The sequence below is a fragment of the Corythoichthys intestinalis genome, chromosome 18, assembly GCF_030265065.1.
Source record: "Corythoichthys intestinalis isolate RoL2023-P3 chromosome 18, ASM3026506v1, whole genome shotgun sequence".
NCBI lineage: Eukaryota > Metazoa > Chordata > Actinopteri > Syngnathiformes > Syngnathidae > Corythoichthys > Corythoichthys intestinalis.
The window spans coordinates 36,120,201-36,140,162 of record NC_080412.1 but is presented as its reverse complement, the minus strand read 5'-3'; the positions used below and the strand labels follow the sequence as shown (position 1 = coordinate 36,140,162).

The 19,962-nt window shown below is 37.2% G+C and overlaps 1 protein-coding gene across 1 annotated transcript; it reads left to right on the top strand.

Moving 5' to 3' along the window:
- The first annotated feature begins 7,337 nt into the window (after positions 1-7,337).
- Positions 7,338-18,882, top strand: zgc:175280 (cationic amino acid transporter 2 family protein). The gene is made up of 11 exons (XM_057820886.1): positions 7,338-7,707; positions 11,311-11,466; positions 11,552-11,708; positions 11,840-11,973; positions 13,344-13,566; positions 13,679-13,815; positions 13,938-14,040; positions 17,041-17,165; positions 17,258-17,424; positions 17,778-17,886; positions 17,974-18,882. Exons 1-11 carry the CDS (start codon positions 7,338-7,340, stop codon positions 18,111-18,113), a joined length of 1,821 nt encoding a protein of 606 aa, XP_057676869.1. The 3' UTR covers positions 18,114-18,882.
- Positions 18,883-19,962: the final 1,080 nt, after the last annotated feature.

Genomic DNA, 19,962 nt, shown 5'->3' with positions numbered 1-19,962 from the left:
ACTGCTGAATTTTAAATATTTTCAGTATTTCAAACTTAAGGATTTTTTGTTAACCAGCAATTTGTGTCATGACTATTATGGACGATACTACTAAAAATGATTCGGCTCAATGGCAGTCTTCAGCTTCAGATCCACAAATGATGTATTATGTATAAGCACACAATGTACGTATAAAGAAAGCTTATTGTTAAGAAGGGGTTATACATGGAAAATACATCATAGGCACAAATGCTCAGAGTTCAGAAGTGCATTTTCTCCTTACTGGGATGTCGCAAAAACCTATAAAAAGCATATTACACCAAAAAATATTTCAATTGCATTTCGATTATATTAATATAAGTTTTTTTTTTAAGTGTTTTGTGTGCTCAATGATGTAGATGAATCCGTAAAAACACACCAAAGTACATTATTCTGGATTTAACACTGTTTTCAATAAAAATGGCAGAATGTGGAAACTATACCAAACTGGAACTTACCTCTAAAACTCTTTGTTGTCACTGTAATAAAATTCAGTCAAAATAGTGCAGTCAGTCATTTGAAGGTGTTTAACCAAAATATCCTAAGTGCAGAATGAATTCAGTGGACAATTACTTTGTGAGCCCACTTTGTGGTCCAGATGAATGATTAACAGGGAGAAGGTTTGTCCATTTCCTACAGCTAATAAAGTCTACTCACCCTCCACTCCTCATCTGCATCCAATACACATTTAAAAATGTTTCAATAATAGATGAAAATTATATCATTGAACACAAAAATTCCATTGTTTTATTTGAAATATGATTCAGTCATTTCCGATTAGCATGAATAGATGTTACTGAGAATCCCTGGATGCTTTGGATTGCACCATTAGGTTCCTCAAACAGTGCCCCTTCTGCTCTGATGAACCACACCTCAATTTGTTGCTGAGCAGATGTCTCTGTTAGAAACAATTTTCTTTGAGCGTGTGTTCCTCGAAACATAGGCAAGCATTTGGAAATCGGCAAACTTTTACTACATTTCCAAAAAGCTATGAGTCCTCATGTCCATACAAAAAGCAGTTGTGACTGCAAAAACGTGTGCTAGACACATTCTGAGCCTGACTGGTATTGAAGATTGGGTATCAGTGGCACGAGAGGTGGGTAGAGTAGCCAAATATTTTACTCAAGTAATAGTAGTGTTACTTAAAAATAAATATTACTCAAGAAATAGTAAAAGTAGTTATCCAAAAAAATGTACTCAAGTATGAGTAAAAAAGTATCCAGTGAAAAGAATACTCAAGTAATGAGTAACATTGCGAGTAACTGCTTATATTTTTGCGGGAGTTTTTTTTTTCCTTTTAAACAATGGTATTTTTTTCCCTCAGCACAAACTTATCTATCTGTTGTTATAACGATACCGTACAATAAGCCATTACATAACCACATTAAGCCAAAGAAATAGTAATAAAAATAAAAAAAAACGAGAGAAAAAAAAAATCAAGAGATTTTGAGTGAAAATCTCCTTCCATCAGCAAGGGCATTGAAGATGAGACGTGGCTGGGTGTTTCAGCATGACAATGATCCCAAACACACAGCTAGGGCAACAAAGTAGTGGCTTCGTAAGAAGCATTTCAAGGTGTAATGCAGTCATTTGGTTATTGTTCTGATGTCTCATTGGTGGGACATCAGAACAACAATAGTGGCCTAGCCAGTCTCCAGATCTCAACCCCATAGAAAATCTGTGGAGGGAGTTGAAAGTCAGCGTTGCCCAACGACAGCCCCAAAACATCATTGCTCTGGAGGAGATCTGCATGGAGGAATGGGCCAAAATACCAGCAACAGTGTGTGAAAAGCTTGTGAAGAGTTACAAAAAACGTTTGGCCTCCGTCATTGCCAACAAAGGGTACATAACAAAGTATTGAGATGAACTTTTGGTATTGACCAAATACTTATTTTCCACCATGATTTGCAAATAAATTCTTTAAAAATCAAACAATGTGATTTTCTGTTTTTTTTTTCCACATGCTGTCTCTCATGGTTGAGGTTTACCAATGTTGACAATTACAGGCCTCTCTAATATTTTCAAGAGGGAGAACTTGCACAATTAGTGGTGGACTAAATACTTATTTGCCCCACTGTAATTTACATCTACTGAATCATCTGCATTGTCCCTCTAGGGATGATGAATGATTTTTTTATTTTTCATACGCCAGGAGTAAATTTCCAAAGCCTCCAAACAAACAACATACTATTTACATACTGTTCCTGCACACAATCTGAGACATGCCTCCTCACCACCCCCAAAAGATTGTACTTCATTAATATTCACTTAATTAAATGGATGAATGTTTGACATGCCAGCAGCAAATAATTCTGACCTTCTCTTTCGCCTTTCCCCCCAGAAATGGCACTTATGTCTGAAATGTAACATAATGCATCAAAAATTCCTTGCTATGAAGCGTTCACAGTGAAGAGTTTGACATATCTTCACAAGTGGTGTCGTCTGAAACGCGTTGAAAGTCACTCACATCCCGCAAAGGTAAGGGACTATCTTTTGGTACGAGGAATTCAACGTGATTTATTTTTTTCCATTACAACTAATAATAACTTAGAACCTTCCAAAGGAGTCAAATTTAAGCCATACATTTAAGTAAAAAGAATAATAAGTCGACCAGGTAAATCATGTTAAATGTTCTTCTTTTCATTGTTTTATGGGGACAAAGGCATGCTCGGACAGTGACGCGAGGACCCTAAATCAGGTTCTTAAATGTAAATATCATGTACAGGCCATATTTTGGGAAGAATTCAAATACGGCTGTTCAGCAGGGTATCACAGAACTGTTATATAAATTCAGGGGTGAAAGTGGCTAGAATTTCTTGCCGGAACTCCCCGATGCGAAGGTCACCACGGAGCCAGAAATGTTATTTATGTTTTTATTTTTTTCATTTTTTTTGGGGGGGGTCAAACCTCTTAAACTACTGAAAAGCAAAGAAAACTGTTTTAGCACAGTTATTTCTATAACACATACAAAAACTGATTTTCATTCAAAATTGTATTTTTTCAATGATTTGCAAAATAAAAGTTAACAAAAACAGCAATAACCCCAAACTCCATCTCCTAATTTTTAGGGTTAATCTCAATTTTAACTAATTAAGAACATAAGATATATATAAGATATATTAAAATTGAAGTTAATGTAAACATTTACATTTTTTTAATAATAAAGATATAAGTAACATACAGTGCCTTGCAAAAGTATTCGGCCCCCTTGAACCTTGCAACCTTTCGCCACATTTCAGGCTTCAAACATAAAGATACAAAATTTTAATTTTTTGTCAAGAATCAACAACAAGTGGGACACAATCGTTAAGTGGAACAAAATTTATTGGATAATTTAAACTTTTTTAACAAATAAAAAACTGAAAAGTGGGGCGTGCAATATTATTCGGCCCCCTTGCGTTAATACTTTGTAGCGCCACCTTTTGCTCCAATTACAGCTGCAAGTCGCTTGGGGTATGTTTCTATCAGATTTGCACATCGAGAGACTGACATTCTTGCCCATTCTTCCTTGCAAAACAGCTCGAGCTCAGTGAGGTTGTTGGAGAGTGTTTGTGAACAGCAGTCTTCAGCTCTTTCCACAGATTCTCGATTGGATTCAGGTCTGGACTTTGACTTGGCCATTCTAACACCTGGATACGTTTATTTTTGAACCATTCCATTGTAGATTTGGCTTTATGTTTTGGATCATTGTCCTGTTGGAAGATAAATCTCCTTCCCAGTCTCAGGTCTTGTGCAGATACCAACAGGTTTTCTTCCAGAATGTTCCTGTATTTGGCTGCATCCATCTTCCCGTCAATTTTCACCATCTTCCCTGTCCCTGCTGAAGAAAAGCAGGCCTAAACCATGATGCTGCCACCACCATGTTTGACAGTGGGGATGGTGTGTTCAGGGTGATGAGCTGTGTTGCTTTTACGCCAAACATATCGTTTTGCATTGTGGCCAAAAAGTTCAATTTTGGTTTCATCTGACCAGAGCACCTTCTTCCACATGTTTGGTGTGTGTCCCAGGTGGCTTGTGGCAAACTTTAAACGAGACTTTTTATGGATATCTTTGAGAAATGGCTTTCTTCTTGCCACTCTTCCATAAAGGCCAGATTTGTGCAGTGTACGACTGATTGTTGTCCTATGGACAGACTCTCCCACCTCAGCTGTAGATCTCTGCAGTTCATCCAGAGTGATCATGGGCCTCTTGGCTGCATCTCTGATCAGTTTTCTCCTTGTTTGAGAAGAAAGTTTGGAAGGACGGCCGGGTCTTGGTAGATTTGCAGTGGTCTGACGCTCCTTCCATTTCAATATGATGGCTTGCACAGTGCTCCTTGAGATGTTTAAAGCTTGGGAAATCTTTTTGTATCCAAATCCGGCTTTAAACTTCTCCACAACAGTATCTCGGACCTGCCTGGTGTGTTCCTTGGTTTTCATAATGCTCTCTGCACTTTAAACAGAACCCTGAGACTATCACAGAGCAGGTGCATTTATACAGAGACTTGATTACACACAGGTGGATTCTATTTACCATCATCGGTCATTTAGGACAACATTGGATCATTCAGAGATCCTCACTGAACATCTGGAGTGAGTTTGCTGCACTGAAAGTAAAGGGGCCGAATAATATTGCACGCCCCACTTTTCAGTTTTTTATTTGTTAAAAAAGTTTAAATTATCCAATAAATGTTGTTCCACTTCACGATTGTGTCCCACTTGTTGTTGATTCTTGACAAAAAAATTAAATTTCATATCTGTATGTTTGAAGCCTGAAATGTGGCGAAAGGTTGCAAGATTCAAGGGGGCCGAATACTTTTGCAAGGCACTGTACATTCAGAAATATAAGTAAATGACGCAGAGTGAAATGGAATATATTTTGAAGATATATATTCAAACATTGACTTTTTTAAATCATAAGGAAATGGATAAGTAGCCTAACATAAATGAACAAATAAAACAAACAAAGTTCAAATTGTACATTGACAGCCAAGATGTTCTTAACCTCCCCATCAGAGTAAATAAAACTAAACATGATAAATAAACCTCCTTAACTCTTTCGTTCCTCTTAAAGATTTGATCCATTTTATGTTGCATTGCCCCTTTTTTTGTCGCATCAATTCAACGAGCTGTTTTTTTTTTTTTTTTTTTTTTTTTTTTGGCTGTTCAAGAAATCGTGCACATTTGAACCAATCAGAGCTAACCATCTCTGCTGATCACATGTCAGTATGTCAGCCAATTGAACGGATAAATGAGTCCAGACGTTTTGCTTTGCTGCGTGCATTCGCACACTGACGTGACTCATCATCGTCAGACTCGGATAACTGCAGCAGCTGGGGAAACCTCCATGCCGTCCGTGAAATAAAATCAATAATAAATATTGGTGGGAACGGATTACGCTACTCGAGCACTTAACTATGCTTGTTGTTAACACTTGTGTATAGAGATGTCCCGATCGATCGGCATCTCGGGTCCGATCACGTCATTTTCAAAGTATCGGAATCGGCAAAAAAATATCGGACATGCCCTTTTTTAATATATATATATATTTTAATTAAATCGTTTATTAATTGTATTTACGTTACAGACATAATTTGTTACACTCATCCAGAGTCTTTAGTTTAGGCTTAAGGTAGGGTTATCAAATCTATCCCGATAACGGCGGTAATTAATTTTTTAAAAAATGTATCACGTTAAAATATTTAACGCAATTAATGCATGCGCTGCACGACCCACTCACGCATTGTCGCGCTCATTCTGTAATGGCGCTGTTTTACCTATTTAGAAAGCTAAAAGGCATCGTAAAATGAGTGAATTTTGGCAGCTTTGGAGCCTTTTTTTAATTGGCTAAAGCCTTACAATCCCTCTCCCTATGATTAAAAATAACGTGGGAAGCAATGTGGGGAAGCAAGGTAATAATTGATCATTTTCTTAACACCCTATGTTATTTCCCAACGCAGAGAAGATATATCAATTGGTAGCACTACACACAGTCATGGTTGCACTTCCCATCATGCATTTTGGCATGGCTACAGTATAATTTACTGAAAGCTCAACAAATACACTAAACTAGATGGCAATATTTAGTCACAATATACAAAGTCACAAGTCTTTCTATTCGTGGATCCCTCTCACAGAAAAAATGTTAATAACGTAAATGCCATCTTGAGGATTTATTGTCATAATAAACAAATACAGTACTTATGTATGTTGAATGTATATATTCGTCCGAGTTTTATTCATTTTTTTCTTAATGCATTGCCAAAATGTATATGATCGGGAAAAGTTATCGGGAATGATTGGAATTGAATCGGGAGCAAAAAAAAAAAAGCAATCGGATCGGGAAATATCGGGATCGGCAGATACTCAAACTAAAACGATCGGGATCGGATCCGGAGCAAAAAAACATGATCGGAACAACCCTACTTGTGTATGTAAATCTGATGTTGGTAGATTGTTTTCTTCTTGGAGCTGAAATGCATGCTTTGCATTTTTTTTTTTTTTTTTTTGCATAGCGTTTTGACAGTTGCTGTCATATTTTCGGAATCAAAGCACCGTGTACTGGAACAGCATTCCAGCCCTGAATCTTTTACCGGAACAGCATTCCGGCCCTAATTCTTATACCGGAACTGCGTTCTGGCCCTGAATCTTATACCGGAACTGCGTTCCTGACCGTTCTGGCCCACTTTCACCCCTGTATAAAGTACAGTTTAACAGAATGTACAGAAAAATGTTCATTCAATTGAAATTTGCATCTTCCTAGCATGATGAATCATAATCCTTCTAAGTCATTGTTGTTCAACGTGACCTGGTTTGGTCCAACTATAGTTTTCTCTTTTTGACTTTTAAACACAACTAAGTGACATTTTCAAATATTTGTTTTGCTTTTATATCCCATTTCAGAGTTAGCAAACTTTTTTTTTTTAAATTTTATTCTCTTTGCATGACTGGCTTAGTATGCGGCGTATTTACCAGAGCCCTGGAGGAAATGTGCCGTCTTTTTATAAATTAAAATGTCTTTGATTATTTATGAGCAGACACTCCTAAATTCAAACAAGTCAAGTGTGGATACTTACCCTTAACACCCATTTAAACCAGTCTGTGTCAAACCGTGTGTATTGTCTATTATCGATTCAAACATCCAAACATGATGAAGGTCAGTGGGTTGATTCCAAATGTCATTATAATTTAATAAGGACATGTATAATTCTGTGAAACATTGTGATAATATTTTACTAAATTAACACGGCCAAGTAAAATCAAGCATTGTGCTAGACTGGTTGGCTTTTGTTGTTTACAATCATGACACTATTATATTTTATGTCTTAGTGTCTCACTAGGATGTCTGGTGCAAAGATCCTGCAATTCCTTCAGAGCCTATCACGCAGGAAACCTCTGGAGCCTGAAGGCGAGGTGTCCAATTTCCGCCGCTGCTTGACCACCCTTGACCTTGTGGCTTTGGGAGTGGGAAGCACTTTAGGGGCTGGCGTCTATGTGCTGTCAGGAGAAGTGGCCAGAACTGTGGCCGGGCCCAGTATCATCATCTCCTTCTTGATTGCAGCCGTAGCTTCAGTCTTTGCGGGATTATGCTATGCTGAATTTGGAGCTCGTGTTCCCAAAACTGGTTCGGCCTACCTCTACAGCTATGTGACAGTGGGGGAGATTTGGGCTTTCATCACGGGCTGGAACCTTCTACTGTCTTATGTAATAGGTAAATGCACAGACAGTATTTCGTCATCGTGGGGCTACTTCAGTTTGTCACATGTGAGCTTTTGGAACATTTTTTTATCATCATATCTACTCTCCCTGTGATTGGCCAGCAATCATTCCAATAATTACTGTACAGTGGTATGAAAAAGTATCTGAACCTTCTGGAATTTCTCACATTTCTGCATAAAATCACCATCAAATGTGATTTGAGCTTGTCAAAATCACACAGATGAAAAAATAGTGTCTGCTTTAACTAAAACCACCCAAACAGTTATAGGTTTTCATATTTTAATGAGGACAGTATGCAAACAATGAGAGAAGGAGGAAACATAAGTAATTGAACCATCACATTTAATATTTTGCCCCCCCTTTGGCAGCAATAACTTCAACCAGACGCTTCCTGTAGCTGCAGATCAGTCTGGCTCATCGATCAGGACTAATCTTGGCCTACTCTTCTCAACAAAACTGCTGTAGTTCAATCAGATTCCTGGGATGTCTGGCAGGAATCGCTGTCTTTAGTTTATGCTACAGCATCTCCATGGGGTTCAAGTCTAGACTTTGACTTGTATTTTGTTCTTCTGAAACCATTCTGAAGTTAATTTACTTCTGTGTTTTGGATCATTGTATTGTTGCAGCATCCATCCTCTTTTTAGCTTCAACTATCTGACAGACGGGTCAGGTTTTCCTGCAAAACATCCTCATAAACTATTGAATTCATTTTTCCATTAATGATTGCAAGTTGTCTAGGCCCTGAGGCAGCAAAACAGCCCCAAATCAGGATGCTCCCTCCACCATGCTTCATAGGGGGGATGAGGCGTTGATGTTGGTTCCATTATTCCTCAGCAGTTTTGTGTTCCTCCCAAACAATTCAACTTTGGTTTCGTCAGTCCACAATACATTTTGCCAAAACTTTTGCGGAGTATCCAAGTGCCTTTTTGTGAACATTAAACGAGCAACAATGTTTTTTTTAGACAGCAGTAGCTTCCACCGTGGAGTCCTTCCATGAACACCAGTCTTGGCCATAGTTATACATATAGTATATGTGTGCACAGAGATATTGGACTGTGCCATTGATTTATCTAAGTCTTTAGCAGACACGTAAGGGTTCTTTTTTACGATTCTGAGTATTTTGCTCTGAACTTTTGGCATCATCTTTGGTCGATGGCCACTCCTTGGGAGGACCCAGGTGAGACTTGAATAAAACCCCCAAACGGGGCTCGTTCCTCTGTTCAGAAGGACGTGCGAAACGCCACTGATAGGCTAATTAGCCTTGCTAGCCGCTGGAGCTAAGCCCAGCGCAAGTGTTTGGGGGCTTTTAGTTAAAGCAGACACTTTTTTGTCATCTGTGTGATTTTGACAAAGATCAGATCACATTTGATGTTGATTTTATGCAGAAATGTGAGAAATTCCAAAAAGTTCAGATACTTTTTCATACTGCTGTAGAGCTGAAACGAATACTCGAGCAACTCGAGTAACTCGAGTTTAAAAACTGATCTAAGTAATTTTATTCACCTTGAGTAATCGTTTATTTTGACAGCTCTAAGCATCACGTTTTGCTCGGACTACTTTTAATGCGGGACAATGCGCTGATGTCACTTGCGTAGAGGAAGAAGCATAAAAAAAACTAAAAAAAAAAAAAAAACTTACACCAGCCGACAGCCGCTACAAACGACGCCGACGTTGCTAAATACTAGCCCGCATGATGCTACGTTGATAGCAGGTAGCGTCTGATGAGTCTCATAGAGATCACATGTATGTTGAACTAGATGCGAAATGACAGACTTGGCCGCGTCTGGGCAGCGTTAGTAAACAGCCGCCATCTTAAAGCAGAAGAATAATAAACTAGAATAACTAGAATACTAGAATAACTAATAAACAAGATTAACGTTACTGTCACTAGCTCATGTAATGTTAGCCCTGCGGAGGGCTAGGTTTCTATTAATTATGACAACTGTCGATGCGTGGCTAACGTGTCTTACATACAGGCTTTAACATAACATAGCGTTGTGGAGTGATGAGGGTGTAAAATAAAAACTCAATAATGCTAACTGTCAATTTTAGCTCAGTAGTCATTGCTGGATAAAACACCAAGTAGCACTGGTCCCTAATGTGCTCCAATACAGCCTGTATCATACATTTATTTTGAACACTGCAAAAGCTCGAAATCCTATCAGGACTTACACTTTAGACTAACTTAAAACTTAATGGCCTAATGGCTTGACACAAATAGAAATTCAATTGAAACACGTGGGAAAAAATCCTAACTTTTAAGTGATGTGTGCTATCAAGCGTAACAGCATTTTTAGGTATACATATACATACATATATATACATATATATATATATATATATATATATATATATATATATATATATATATATGTATATATATATATATATATATATATATATATATATATATATATATATATATATATATACATATTAATAAGATCTAAAGGTTTTTTGAGTGAAAGCGAGTTTTTTTTTTAATTCTAGTTACCACTGAGATGTAATTGTTGGCTGTTTTCAACAATATACATCGAAAATAAAGACATTGATTGACTGAAAATGGTTCAAGATTAGATGAAATGTTATGTTTTCTCATGTATATTTATAATTGCTCTTCACCTAAAAATATATTTGTTTTATCCAATTAATCGATTAATCGATAGAATTTTCAGTCGATTACTCGATTACCAAAATATTCAATAGCTGCAGCCCTATACCGCTGTATATTACACTAGCAGTATGGCCCAGGTTGTTGGAGTCATGAATTGCTAAAACGACACGAAAGAAACCTCGAAAATAAGGGCTTTTTTTTTTTACGTATGCGGGTTGGTTTTATCGAGCACTGTGGCCCAACATTGTTCGGGTTTGTGTAACGTGAACGCAACACAATCGAATGGCAGATAAAGATTTTCCACCACTGTGTACAGTATTGTAGTGAGCAACGTGGAGTTTTTATGATTCACACTTGCTGCTCTCGTGCCCTATACGCTGCACGTCTCCATGAGACGGTGCCCTTTTTGAACAGAAAACACCAGATAACAACGGCAATCACCACTCTCAATCATAGTTGCAACAACTACCCATGAACCATTGCGGACGTAACACATAATAAACAACAGTCGCTCCAGTACGAATATCCAGCCGAAATTGATCCCTTAGTGATATAAAATTGTACATTTTTTTGTTGTGGAGTACTCAAAGACACACCGTATCGTCACAGCACATTAAATTTGTGTAAGGTTGAAAACCAACTGCGACATTGCAATTGCAAGAGAATTTTGCCGAAAAGATGGCGCTGTCACCTCCATAGTCAGGTCTCGCATTTTCCATGCTAATTTTTGGAGTTTCAAAAAACTTTCCGAACTAAATTGAGGCCTACAGAGATCAAATCCTTCTTAGAACACTCTCAAACACTTAAAGTACAACTGTGTAAAATTTTGTCAAAATCCACTTAGCCGTTTCAGAGTCCATAGGGAATGAATGCACCCACACAGAAATTCAATTTATGTATGAGTATAGATTACCTTTGAACTAGTTTTAATTTTAAGAGTTTAGTACAATCGTATCCATTTTTTTTTTTTTTTAAATTCAGGGACATCTAGTGTGGCCAGAGCGTGGAGTGGAACCTTTGATGACCTCATTGGAAATGTCATTGCCAATTCCCTGGGGAAAAAAGCTTCCATGGATTTGCCTGGATTAGCTCCCTACCCAGACTTCTTTGCAGCTGGTCTTATTATTCTCTTGGCAGGCACGTTTTAATCGTCCACACACCCAAATATTACAAACACAACATCTTTGAGTATTACTTTTGACCGTGTCTATTTCCCATCTAGGCATTCTTGCATTCGGTGTTAAAGAATCAGCCATTGTGAACAAAGTTTTTACAGCAATTAATATTGTAGTGTTGCTATTTGTTATCCTCACTGGATTCATAAAGGGAGATCTCAACAATTGGTACATTGATGAAGAAACTCTCCAAAATTCACTTGGGTATGTTGTATTTTTTTTACATGACCAAAAGACACTGCAATCAAAATCTGGCAGAAGCTTGTCTTAATGATTTGATTTCCTGTGATTAATAATTGGAATAAGATCAAGCGTGTTATGTTTGTTTGCTGCAGAAACACATCATCACTGAATGAAACCATAGCTTTTGGAAAAGGTGGATTTTTCCCTTTTGGCTTTGAGGGAACACTGGCAGGAGCAGCCACTTGCTTTTATGCATTTGTCGGCTTTGACTGTATTGCCACGACAGGTAAACTTCTGAATTGATATTGAATTTGTACTTATTGAAAAGATTATAATATGAGAGGTAGAGATGTCCGATCGATCGGCATCCCAATCGATCGGGTCCGATCATGTCATTTTCAAAGTATCGGAATTGGCAAAAAAATATCAGACATGCCTTTTTTTTTAAAAATATTTTATATTTTTTATATTTTATATATATTTTTTACTTTTTATATATTATATTATTATATATATGTATATATATATATATATATATATATATATATATATATATATATTTTTTTTTTAATTAAATCATTTTCTAATTGTATTTAACGTTACAGATATAATGCGTTACACTCTTCCAGAGTCTTTAGTATAAGCTTAAGGTAGGGTGATCAATTTTATCGCCTTAACGGCGAAAATTAATATCTTTTAAATTTATCACGTTACAATATTTAACGCAACAAACGCATGCGCTGCACGACCCACTCACGCATTGACGCGTTCAATCAATAGTGGCGCTGTTTTACCCATACAGTATATGGATCTTAAAGGCTGCGTAAAATGGGTAGAGTGAATTTTGGCAGCCTTTGGAACTTTTTTTTAAATGGCCAAAGTCTTACAATCCTTCTCCCAACGATTAGAATAACCGTGGGAAGAAATATGGGGAAGAAGGTAGTAGTTGATCTTTTTCTTAACACCCTATGTTATTTCCCAACGCAGAGAAGATATATCAATTGGTACCACGACGCGCAGTCATGGTTGCACTTCCCATCATGCATTTGGGCAGAAGTTAAATGGCTACAGTATCATTTACTGAAAGCTCAACAAATACACTAGATGGCAATATGTAGTCACAATATACAAAGTCACATTTATCCTTTAAGAATTACAAGTCTTTCTATCCGTGGATCCCTCTCACAGAAAGAATGTTAATAATGCAAATGCCATCTTGAGGATTTATTGTCATAATATACAAATACAGTACTTATGTACTGTATGTTGAATGTATATATTCGTCCGAGTTTTATTCATTTTTTTCTTAATGCATTGCCAAAATGTATATGATCGGGAAAAATTATCGGGAATGATTGGAATTGAATCGGGAGCAAAAAAAAAGCAATTGGATCGGGAAATATCGGGATCGGCAGATACTCAAACTAAAACGATGGGGATCGGATCGGAAGCAAAAAAACATGATCGGAACAACCCTAATGAGAGGTATTAGTGAAACGTTTATTATGGAAGTTGTAATCTGAATCATACTGAGAGCACTTAATAATTAAAAAAAATAAAAATAAAAAAGAGAGAGAGAGAGAATCAGTACATTGGATGTTTTTACACCTTGTGCTGGAGGTTTGAGTGCTTCTATGTTTTTCCTTTTCCCCATAGGGGAGGAGGTTCAGAATCCTCAGAAATCCATCCCAATAGGAATTGTGGCATCCCTCCTCATTTGCTTCCTGGCTTATTTCGGCGTGTCCGCTGCCTTGACGTTAATGATGCCATACTATTTGCTGAGTGTTCATAGCCCATTGCCTGTGGCTTTTACTTATGTGGGCTGGGGCCCTGCAAAGTATGCCGTGGCAGTGGGATCCCTCTGTGCTCTGTCAACAAGGTAGGAGGGCAACGTCCCACTAGCATTAAGTTGTTTGTTAACGTTATTTTATGAGGAGATGTTCTTTTTGATATTTAATTAATTAAACCCGTCTTAATCCACACCCCTTCAGCTTACTGGGATCAATGTTTCCAATGCCCCGAGTCCTTTTTGCCATGGCGAGGGATGGCCTTCTCTTCAGCCATCTAAGCAAAGTGAGTGAGAGACAAAGTCCTGTCATTGCTACACTGGCTTCAGGTGTCGTCGCAGGTAAAATGAATAAATAATTAAATATGTTTTATTATAAGAATCAGAATCATAGCAAAATATTACAAATGTATTACAAATGCATAACTTCATATTTTGACTTAAATTTTTGCTGACTTCGGCAGCCATCATGGCATTATTGTTCGATCTGAAGGCGCTGGTTGACATGATGTCCATTGGAACCCTCTTTGCCTACACTCTTGTTGCCATATGTATTCTCATATTAAGGTATTTTCAGTCTTTTTAGATTTGTTGCCATGCTGGAAGATGTGATTTTATGCTATGTAACACTTTAATCACGAAATCTATCAGTTTGCCTAATCTGATATAATGCTCATTGCAAGGACAGAGGTTTGGTCTCAACGTCGTTAGGGACAATATAACAGCATAACCTCTATGTACACTTTTTGTTGGGGACGGGACTTTAGTAAGACCAAACAGATGATTGAACAGGGGTGAAGGCTACATTTCTGACAAATATGAACTGAATTCATTGATAGGCTAAATCACGGCCGGCCCAGACCATTTGGGAGCCCTAAGCAAAATAATGCAAAGGGGCCCATATTTTTGGCCCACCATTTCGTCACAGTGTACTGTGAAACCCATACATGCAATTCAACCCATACGCCCATATTTTGTATATTAATCACATTTTGTTGCACTGCATACTTCAAACTTCTCACCCCAAATGATTGTCAGTACTTACAGTAGATAGCGCCAAACCTTTTTCTAAAAGAGGAAAGAAAGAACTTAAGGAAGAACTTTTATTTTTTTTAGCTTGTAATCAAGTATCAAAACTCAAACAAATAAACTCAGTCAAATAAAGCAAACTGTAGTAAACAAAATAGAATAAATTAAACAATTGCCAGATTGGGGGCCCCCTAGTGGTCAGGGGCCCTAAGCAGCTGCATATTCTACATATAGACCCTACCCACGTGACGTCACAACTCCGCCCTCCTGACTGGTGCCGCCCAATTGTCCGTCAACACATCGTGTTTGCCTGTTACGGCTACGTACATTCCTCCTATTTACGGCGTGTTTTTCTGCTCGTTAACATTAATAATCAAAATGGTGAAGGCGTGTGTGGCGGTCGGTTGCAATAACAGAGAAGATAGACGGAGAGACTTGAAGTTCTACCGGATTCCGAGAGACCCGGAGAGGAGAGAGCGAGATGGGCTGCTGCAATTCGACGAGAAAACTGGGCTCCAAACGATTACCACAGATTATGTAGTAGTCATTGTATATCTGGTAAGATGCATTTAATATATATTTAGAGGGTTTTGGGCTGACAACCACAATTGAGATCATTGCTAGGCTAATCGCCGACAACATACACGTATGTATGTAGTGAGAGTGCTATCGCTAAACCATATAAACATTAAAAGCCCTAGCTCCATTGACAAATTACATGAAATACATTCGACTTGACAGTGGATGTTAGCAAGAACAAAAGATTTTGAATTGAAAATTTCGTAACTCACCTTTCCAAGCACAAGATAAGATTCCTGCCGAATTTTCGTGGACGAGGACCTGTTTCACCCAACCAGCAACGAAGTATTTATAAGCCTCCAAGCTCTTAAAGTTTTTCAAACTTTCGTGAGAATAGGCTGATTTTGTGTGGACAAGATAGTTGTACATATCAGGGTAGCTAGCAGATGTCATGCAAATACGGCGGAGACAGCGGGTCGAAAAACATCGATTTAGGCATCAAATATGGATCTGGCGAATGGATAAACTGGAGCTTTTCCACATAACGCCTTTTATGCAACGCATCAAGTGAGTTTACTGCATCCGAAAGCACCGGGTCTTCCATGAAATGCATTATAAATTGCTCGATCAATTGAGACCATTAATAATACAGACACAAAATGACGGACAAGGGGGCGGAACAATACAGCGATCACGTGATTTTGTGACGTCGGTGGGTAGGGTCTATAGGCAGGGCCGGCCCTGGGCTAAATGATCAATGCAAAATAAATCTGGATTGACTTATACTAACTTGTTTTCAAAAACCACTAAAGAAACATTTTGAAGAACAAATCCCTTTATTAAAAAAAAAAAAACAAAAAAAAAAAAAACAGGGAGCTGTCCAAAAATGGGTCCACTTCTAGAGGACACTGGAGCACCCCTTGACTCAGATTTAAGTATTGTAATATACAAGTGATTTGGGGAAAAAGATAATGAAAAAAAATCTGAGATATCCAAAGACTGATCCATCTGAGGCATACTAAACTACCCCAAGACCTGAACCTAAGTACTCTCATGAAATTCTGATGTTTGATTTGATTTCACAGATTTTTATTTTCATTTTTATGTCAGTTCATGTTCATGTTCATGTCAGTGTCCACCTGAAGCGGACCCAATCTTGAATAGCTCGCCGTTTTTTTTATTTTTATTTTTTTAAATTAATTAATTAATTAATTAATAAGTCGGAATTTCAGTAGCAAAATTAGTGGTATTTCCTCCACTCCCACAACATTGACGTCTTTTTACATTACTTACAGTGGCTGCTGCTGGCTGAAAAAAAACTTCTAATATCCCTCCTTTTCAAAGGGGGCGGAGCATGTTGTCGACATGAATCTGTCGGGGCTGTGTGAGTGTGCATGTTCGTGTGTGTGTATGGCGGGGCGGGGGCTCAAGTCATCAGCCAATTAAATGTGTGTTTGTGGGGGGCGGGTCTATTCTATCCTTACAACATATGGGAAGAAAATCTAAATTAACTATATAACTGAACTCATTTTATAATGCCAATAAGGTTGCTTACAAGTTGGTGGGGACAATTTGAGCATCCTGAAAAGTTGGTAGTGTTTTGTCCCTACCGTCCCTGTGCAAACCTACCCCTTGCTCATTGTACTCATTGAAATAATGCATTTTCATGACATATAGCAGACTTTAACTGTGATAGTGTAATGACAGTTGCTTAAATGTAGGGTACAACAACAATTACTATAAAGTCCAGGTATTTGGACAAAAGCAAGGCCATCATCATTTGACAACTTTTTGAGCTTTGCAGTTTTTGTAAGCATATCATTGGCTCGCCAACAGTTTCTAGCTCACGTCTATTCAAATGATACCTGAAAAAACATTTGGGGCATCTTACCGAAATTATTTTCCAAGAAATATACAGTATATGAGCCTTATTATGACTTTTTGTGTCATAGTACTCTAAAGTTTGATTTGTTGACCCATGTTAGTTTTTATACAAACAGTTTGTTCTCACTTGTGCAGATATCAAGCAGATATCAATGCTGATAACAAAGAAGAACCATTTACAGTCAGTGCACTATTTTTTCCTCATTCACAATGCACTTCACGGACGTCAAAAAATGTGTCTGTTTTGACAGTTTGTATCAGTAAGTGATCTTAGTCAAATTTTCTATTGGCATGTGTATGTTTTATGTTATTTGTCATTGCTTGAGTGTATTAACATTTTTTTCCCTTTTAGTATTTTTAGCAACTATTCTGAGTCTCTTGATATCCCAAGCGGGGACCTCGTTGCAGTCTTCAGAGTGGTGGAGCATTCTCTGTGTTGTTTTAGTGACAGCCATTCTGAGCCTTACAATCCTCATCATCTGGAGACAACCGCAAAGCACAACAAAAGCTGCTTTCATGGTAGATTACCTCCAATCACTTCCTACTCCAGTCACCTAAAATTTAATATGTCGAAGAATGATTCTCCATCTTCAGTATGAACTACAACAGAGGTCGTAAACTACGTCCTATTTCAGGTCCAACACATGACTTCACAAATGTTCTTCTGGACGAGTAGACAAAATGTTCACCTCCTTAGTTGCAGAAAGGGTTGAACAATTGTTCATTATGTTTTGTTTCTACCTCGTGGACAGTATGTTTATAGGCAAGATTTAAAAAATACTTCCATAGTTTTCCATTATTTTTTTTAACATTAATGCCAATGTTACTACTTTAATTTACAGTTTCACTTTGTTTCTGTTCTATGGTAACAGGTTCCTTTTGTGCCGTTGCTTCCGATCTTGAGCACCTTGATCAATATTTACTTAATGGTTCAACTGGGATCGGATACATGGATACGTTATGCTGTTTGGATGGCAATAGGTGCGTGTAGACTATTGAATAAAACTGTTCATCTGAATGCGTTGACAAACACAATGCAAATAATGCATTTTTTTTTCTTGTAAACAGGTTTGATCATCTACTTTGCCTATGGTGTTCAGCACAGTGTACAGAAGCAAAGGCTGCAAAATTCAGACAACCATGTCAGTATAAACAGAATCACCGCTAATGTGGACGATAACTTGGCTCCTGCACAAGATTTCAGCTAAATTTATTTGGTTTGTTATTATATGAACATGTGATGATCAATAATGGCCAGTATGATTAAACATATATATATAAAAAAAAAAAAAAAAAAAAAAAAAAAAAAACCTCATTACCCTATCTTTGGATGAATACTAGGGCGTAGGTTTGGTCTAAATATTGGTAGGGGCGATATTACCGTAATGCACATAATGTAAACAATGATCCAAATAAGGGACGGCTAGCTTGACTTCGTTGTTCCTTGTGGAGGCTGGCCTGACCGCAGTAGTTTTGCAGGTTAGAAAGTTTAACGTTATGCTTACTCTGATGCAGGTCGAACTTTCAATAGCAAAATTAGTGGTGTTTCCCCCACTGCCACAACATGGACGTCTTTTTACATGACTTGGCCGAAAAAAAAACGTCTAATATCCCTTCTCTCCGAAGGGGGCGGAGGAGGCGGCATGTTGTTGACATGAATGTGTCGGGATGTGTGAGTATATGTATGTGTCTTTGTGGTGGGACGGAGGGCTTCAAGTCATTAGCCAGCCTAACGTTCATTTGGGGGGGATAATTGTAAGTCTGAACATAATGAAAATAAGTCACCTAATAATGTTAGGGTCTATTCTATCATTATCGCGTATGGGTAAATCTAAATCACCTGTATAATTGAACTCTTTATATAATGCAAATAAGGTTGCTTAAAAGTTGGTGGGGACAATTTGAGCACCCTGAAAAGTTGGTAGTGTTATGTCCCTACTGTCCCTATGCAAACCTACGCCCTTGGATGAATATACAGTAGGAAATATTGTCTCAACCACACTTAAGTATTGTTCCTGACAAACATTTATTGTTGTTGTTATTATATTTAATATTTTGTCATTCGTCCCTCTGGATGTTTTTTTTTTTTTTAAATAAATATTGCTAAGACACTGACTTGATGTGAAAGTGCTTTCATACGGCGTGAAACGTTCCCCTTCCATGATGCATGTACAGTTACATTACATTTAGGTTGCGAGCATAAGCGGATTTTAAGGGGGGCCAGGCCCCCGGTGGCCGTAAAATGTCATTGCATGTAATTGACTTTCATAAATATATATGTATATATGTATATATGTATGTATGTATATATATGTATATATATGTGTATATATGTATATGTATATATATATATTGTAATAATTAACATTGTAAAGCAATAAAACTGCAACAAAAATGAATGAAATGAACAAAGAATTTCTATCTATCTATCTATCTATCTATCTATCTATCTATCTATCTATCTATCTATCTATCTATCTATCTATCTATCTATCTATCTATCTATCTATCTATCTATCTATCTATCTATCTATCTATCTATCTATCTATCTATCTATCTATCTAGAATTGGTCAAAATTAGTTTTCGAACAGATCATATGACTAGCAACTTAGACGGTCATTTGATATGCATGTAATTTTCATAAAAATAAAAAGTAGGGGAGGGCAATTTTATTTTTCAAAAATGATTTTTTTCTTTGATTGATAATATTTTTTTTTTATTGAAGCAACTTTTTGGGGGATTAAATGGTTTAGACACAAAAAGGATTGCTTCGATCAAAGAAAACTTTTTCGATGAAAATTTAAGTGTTCAAATGCAAATTTTTAAATCTCCAATATTTTTTCGCATTCAAAACCTTTTTCCATGATTGAAATTTTTCTTTTTTTTTTTGATTGACGTTATTTTTCTTTTTGAAAATATATAAAATAAAAAAAATATATATATATTTTGACGCAACTTATTTTTTTAATTGAATTGTAAAGACAAAAATGTCCCAGCCAAAATGTGGCCCAAACACGAATCAACATTACTTCAATCAAAAAAGTTGCTTCAATCA

Coding starts and splice junctions, on each gene's coding strand:
- zgc:175280 (XM_057820886.1), top strand. CDS start 7,338: ATGTCTGGTGCAAAGATCCTGCAATTCCTTCAGAGCCTATCACGCAGG. Junction 11,709..11,839: donor ACTCTCCAAAATTCACTTGG/GTATGTTGTATT, acceptor TGTTTGCTGCAG/AAACACATCATCACTGAATG. Junction 13,567..13,678: donor CTCTGTGCTCTGTCAACAAG/GTAGGAGGGCAA, acceptor ACACCCCTTCAG/CTTACTGGGATCAATGTTTC.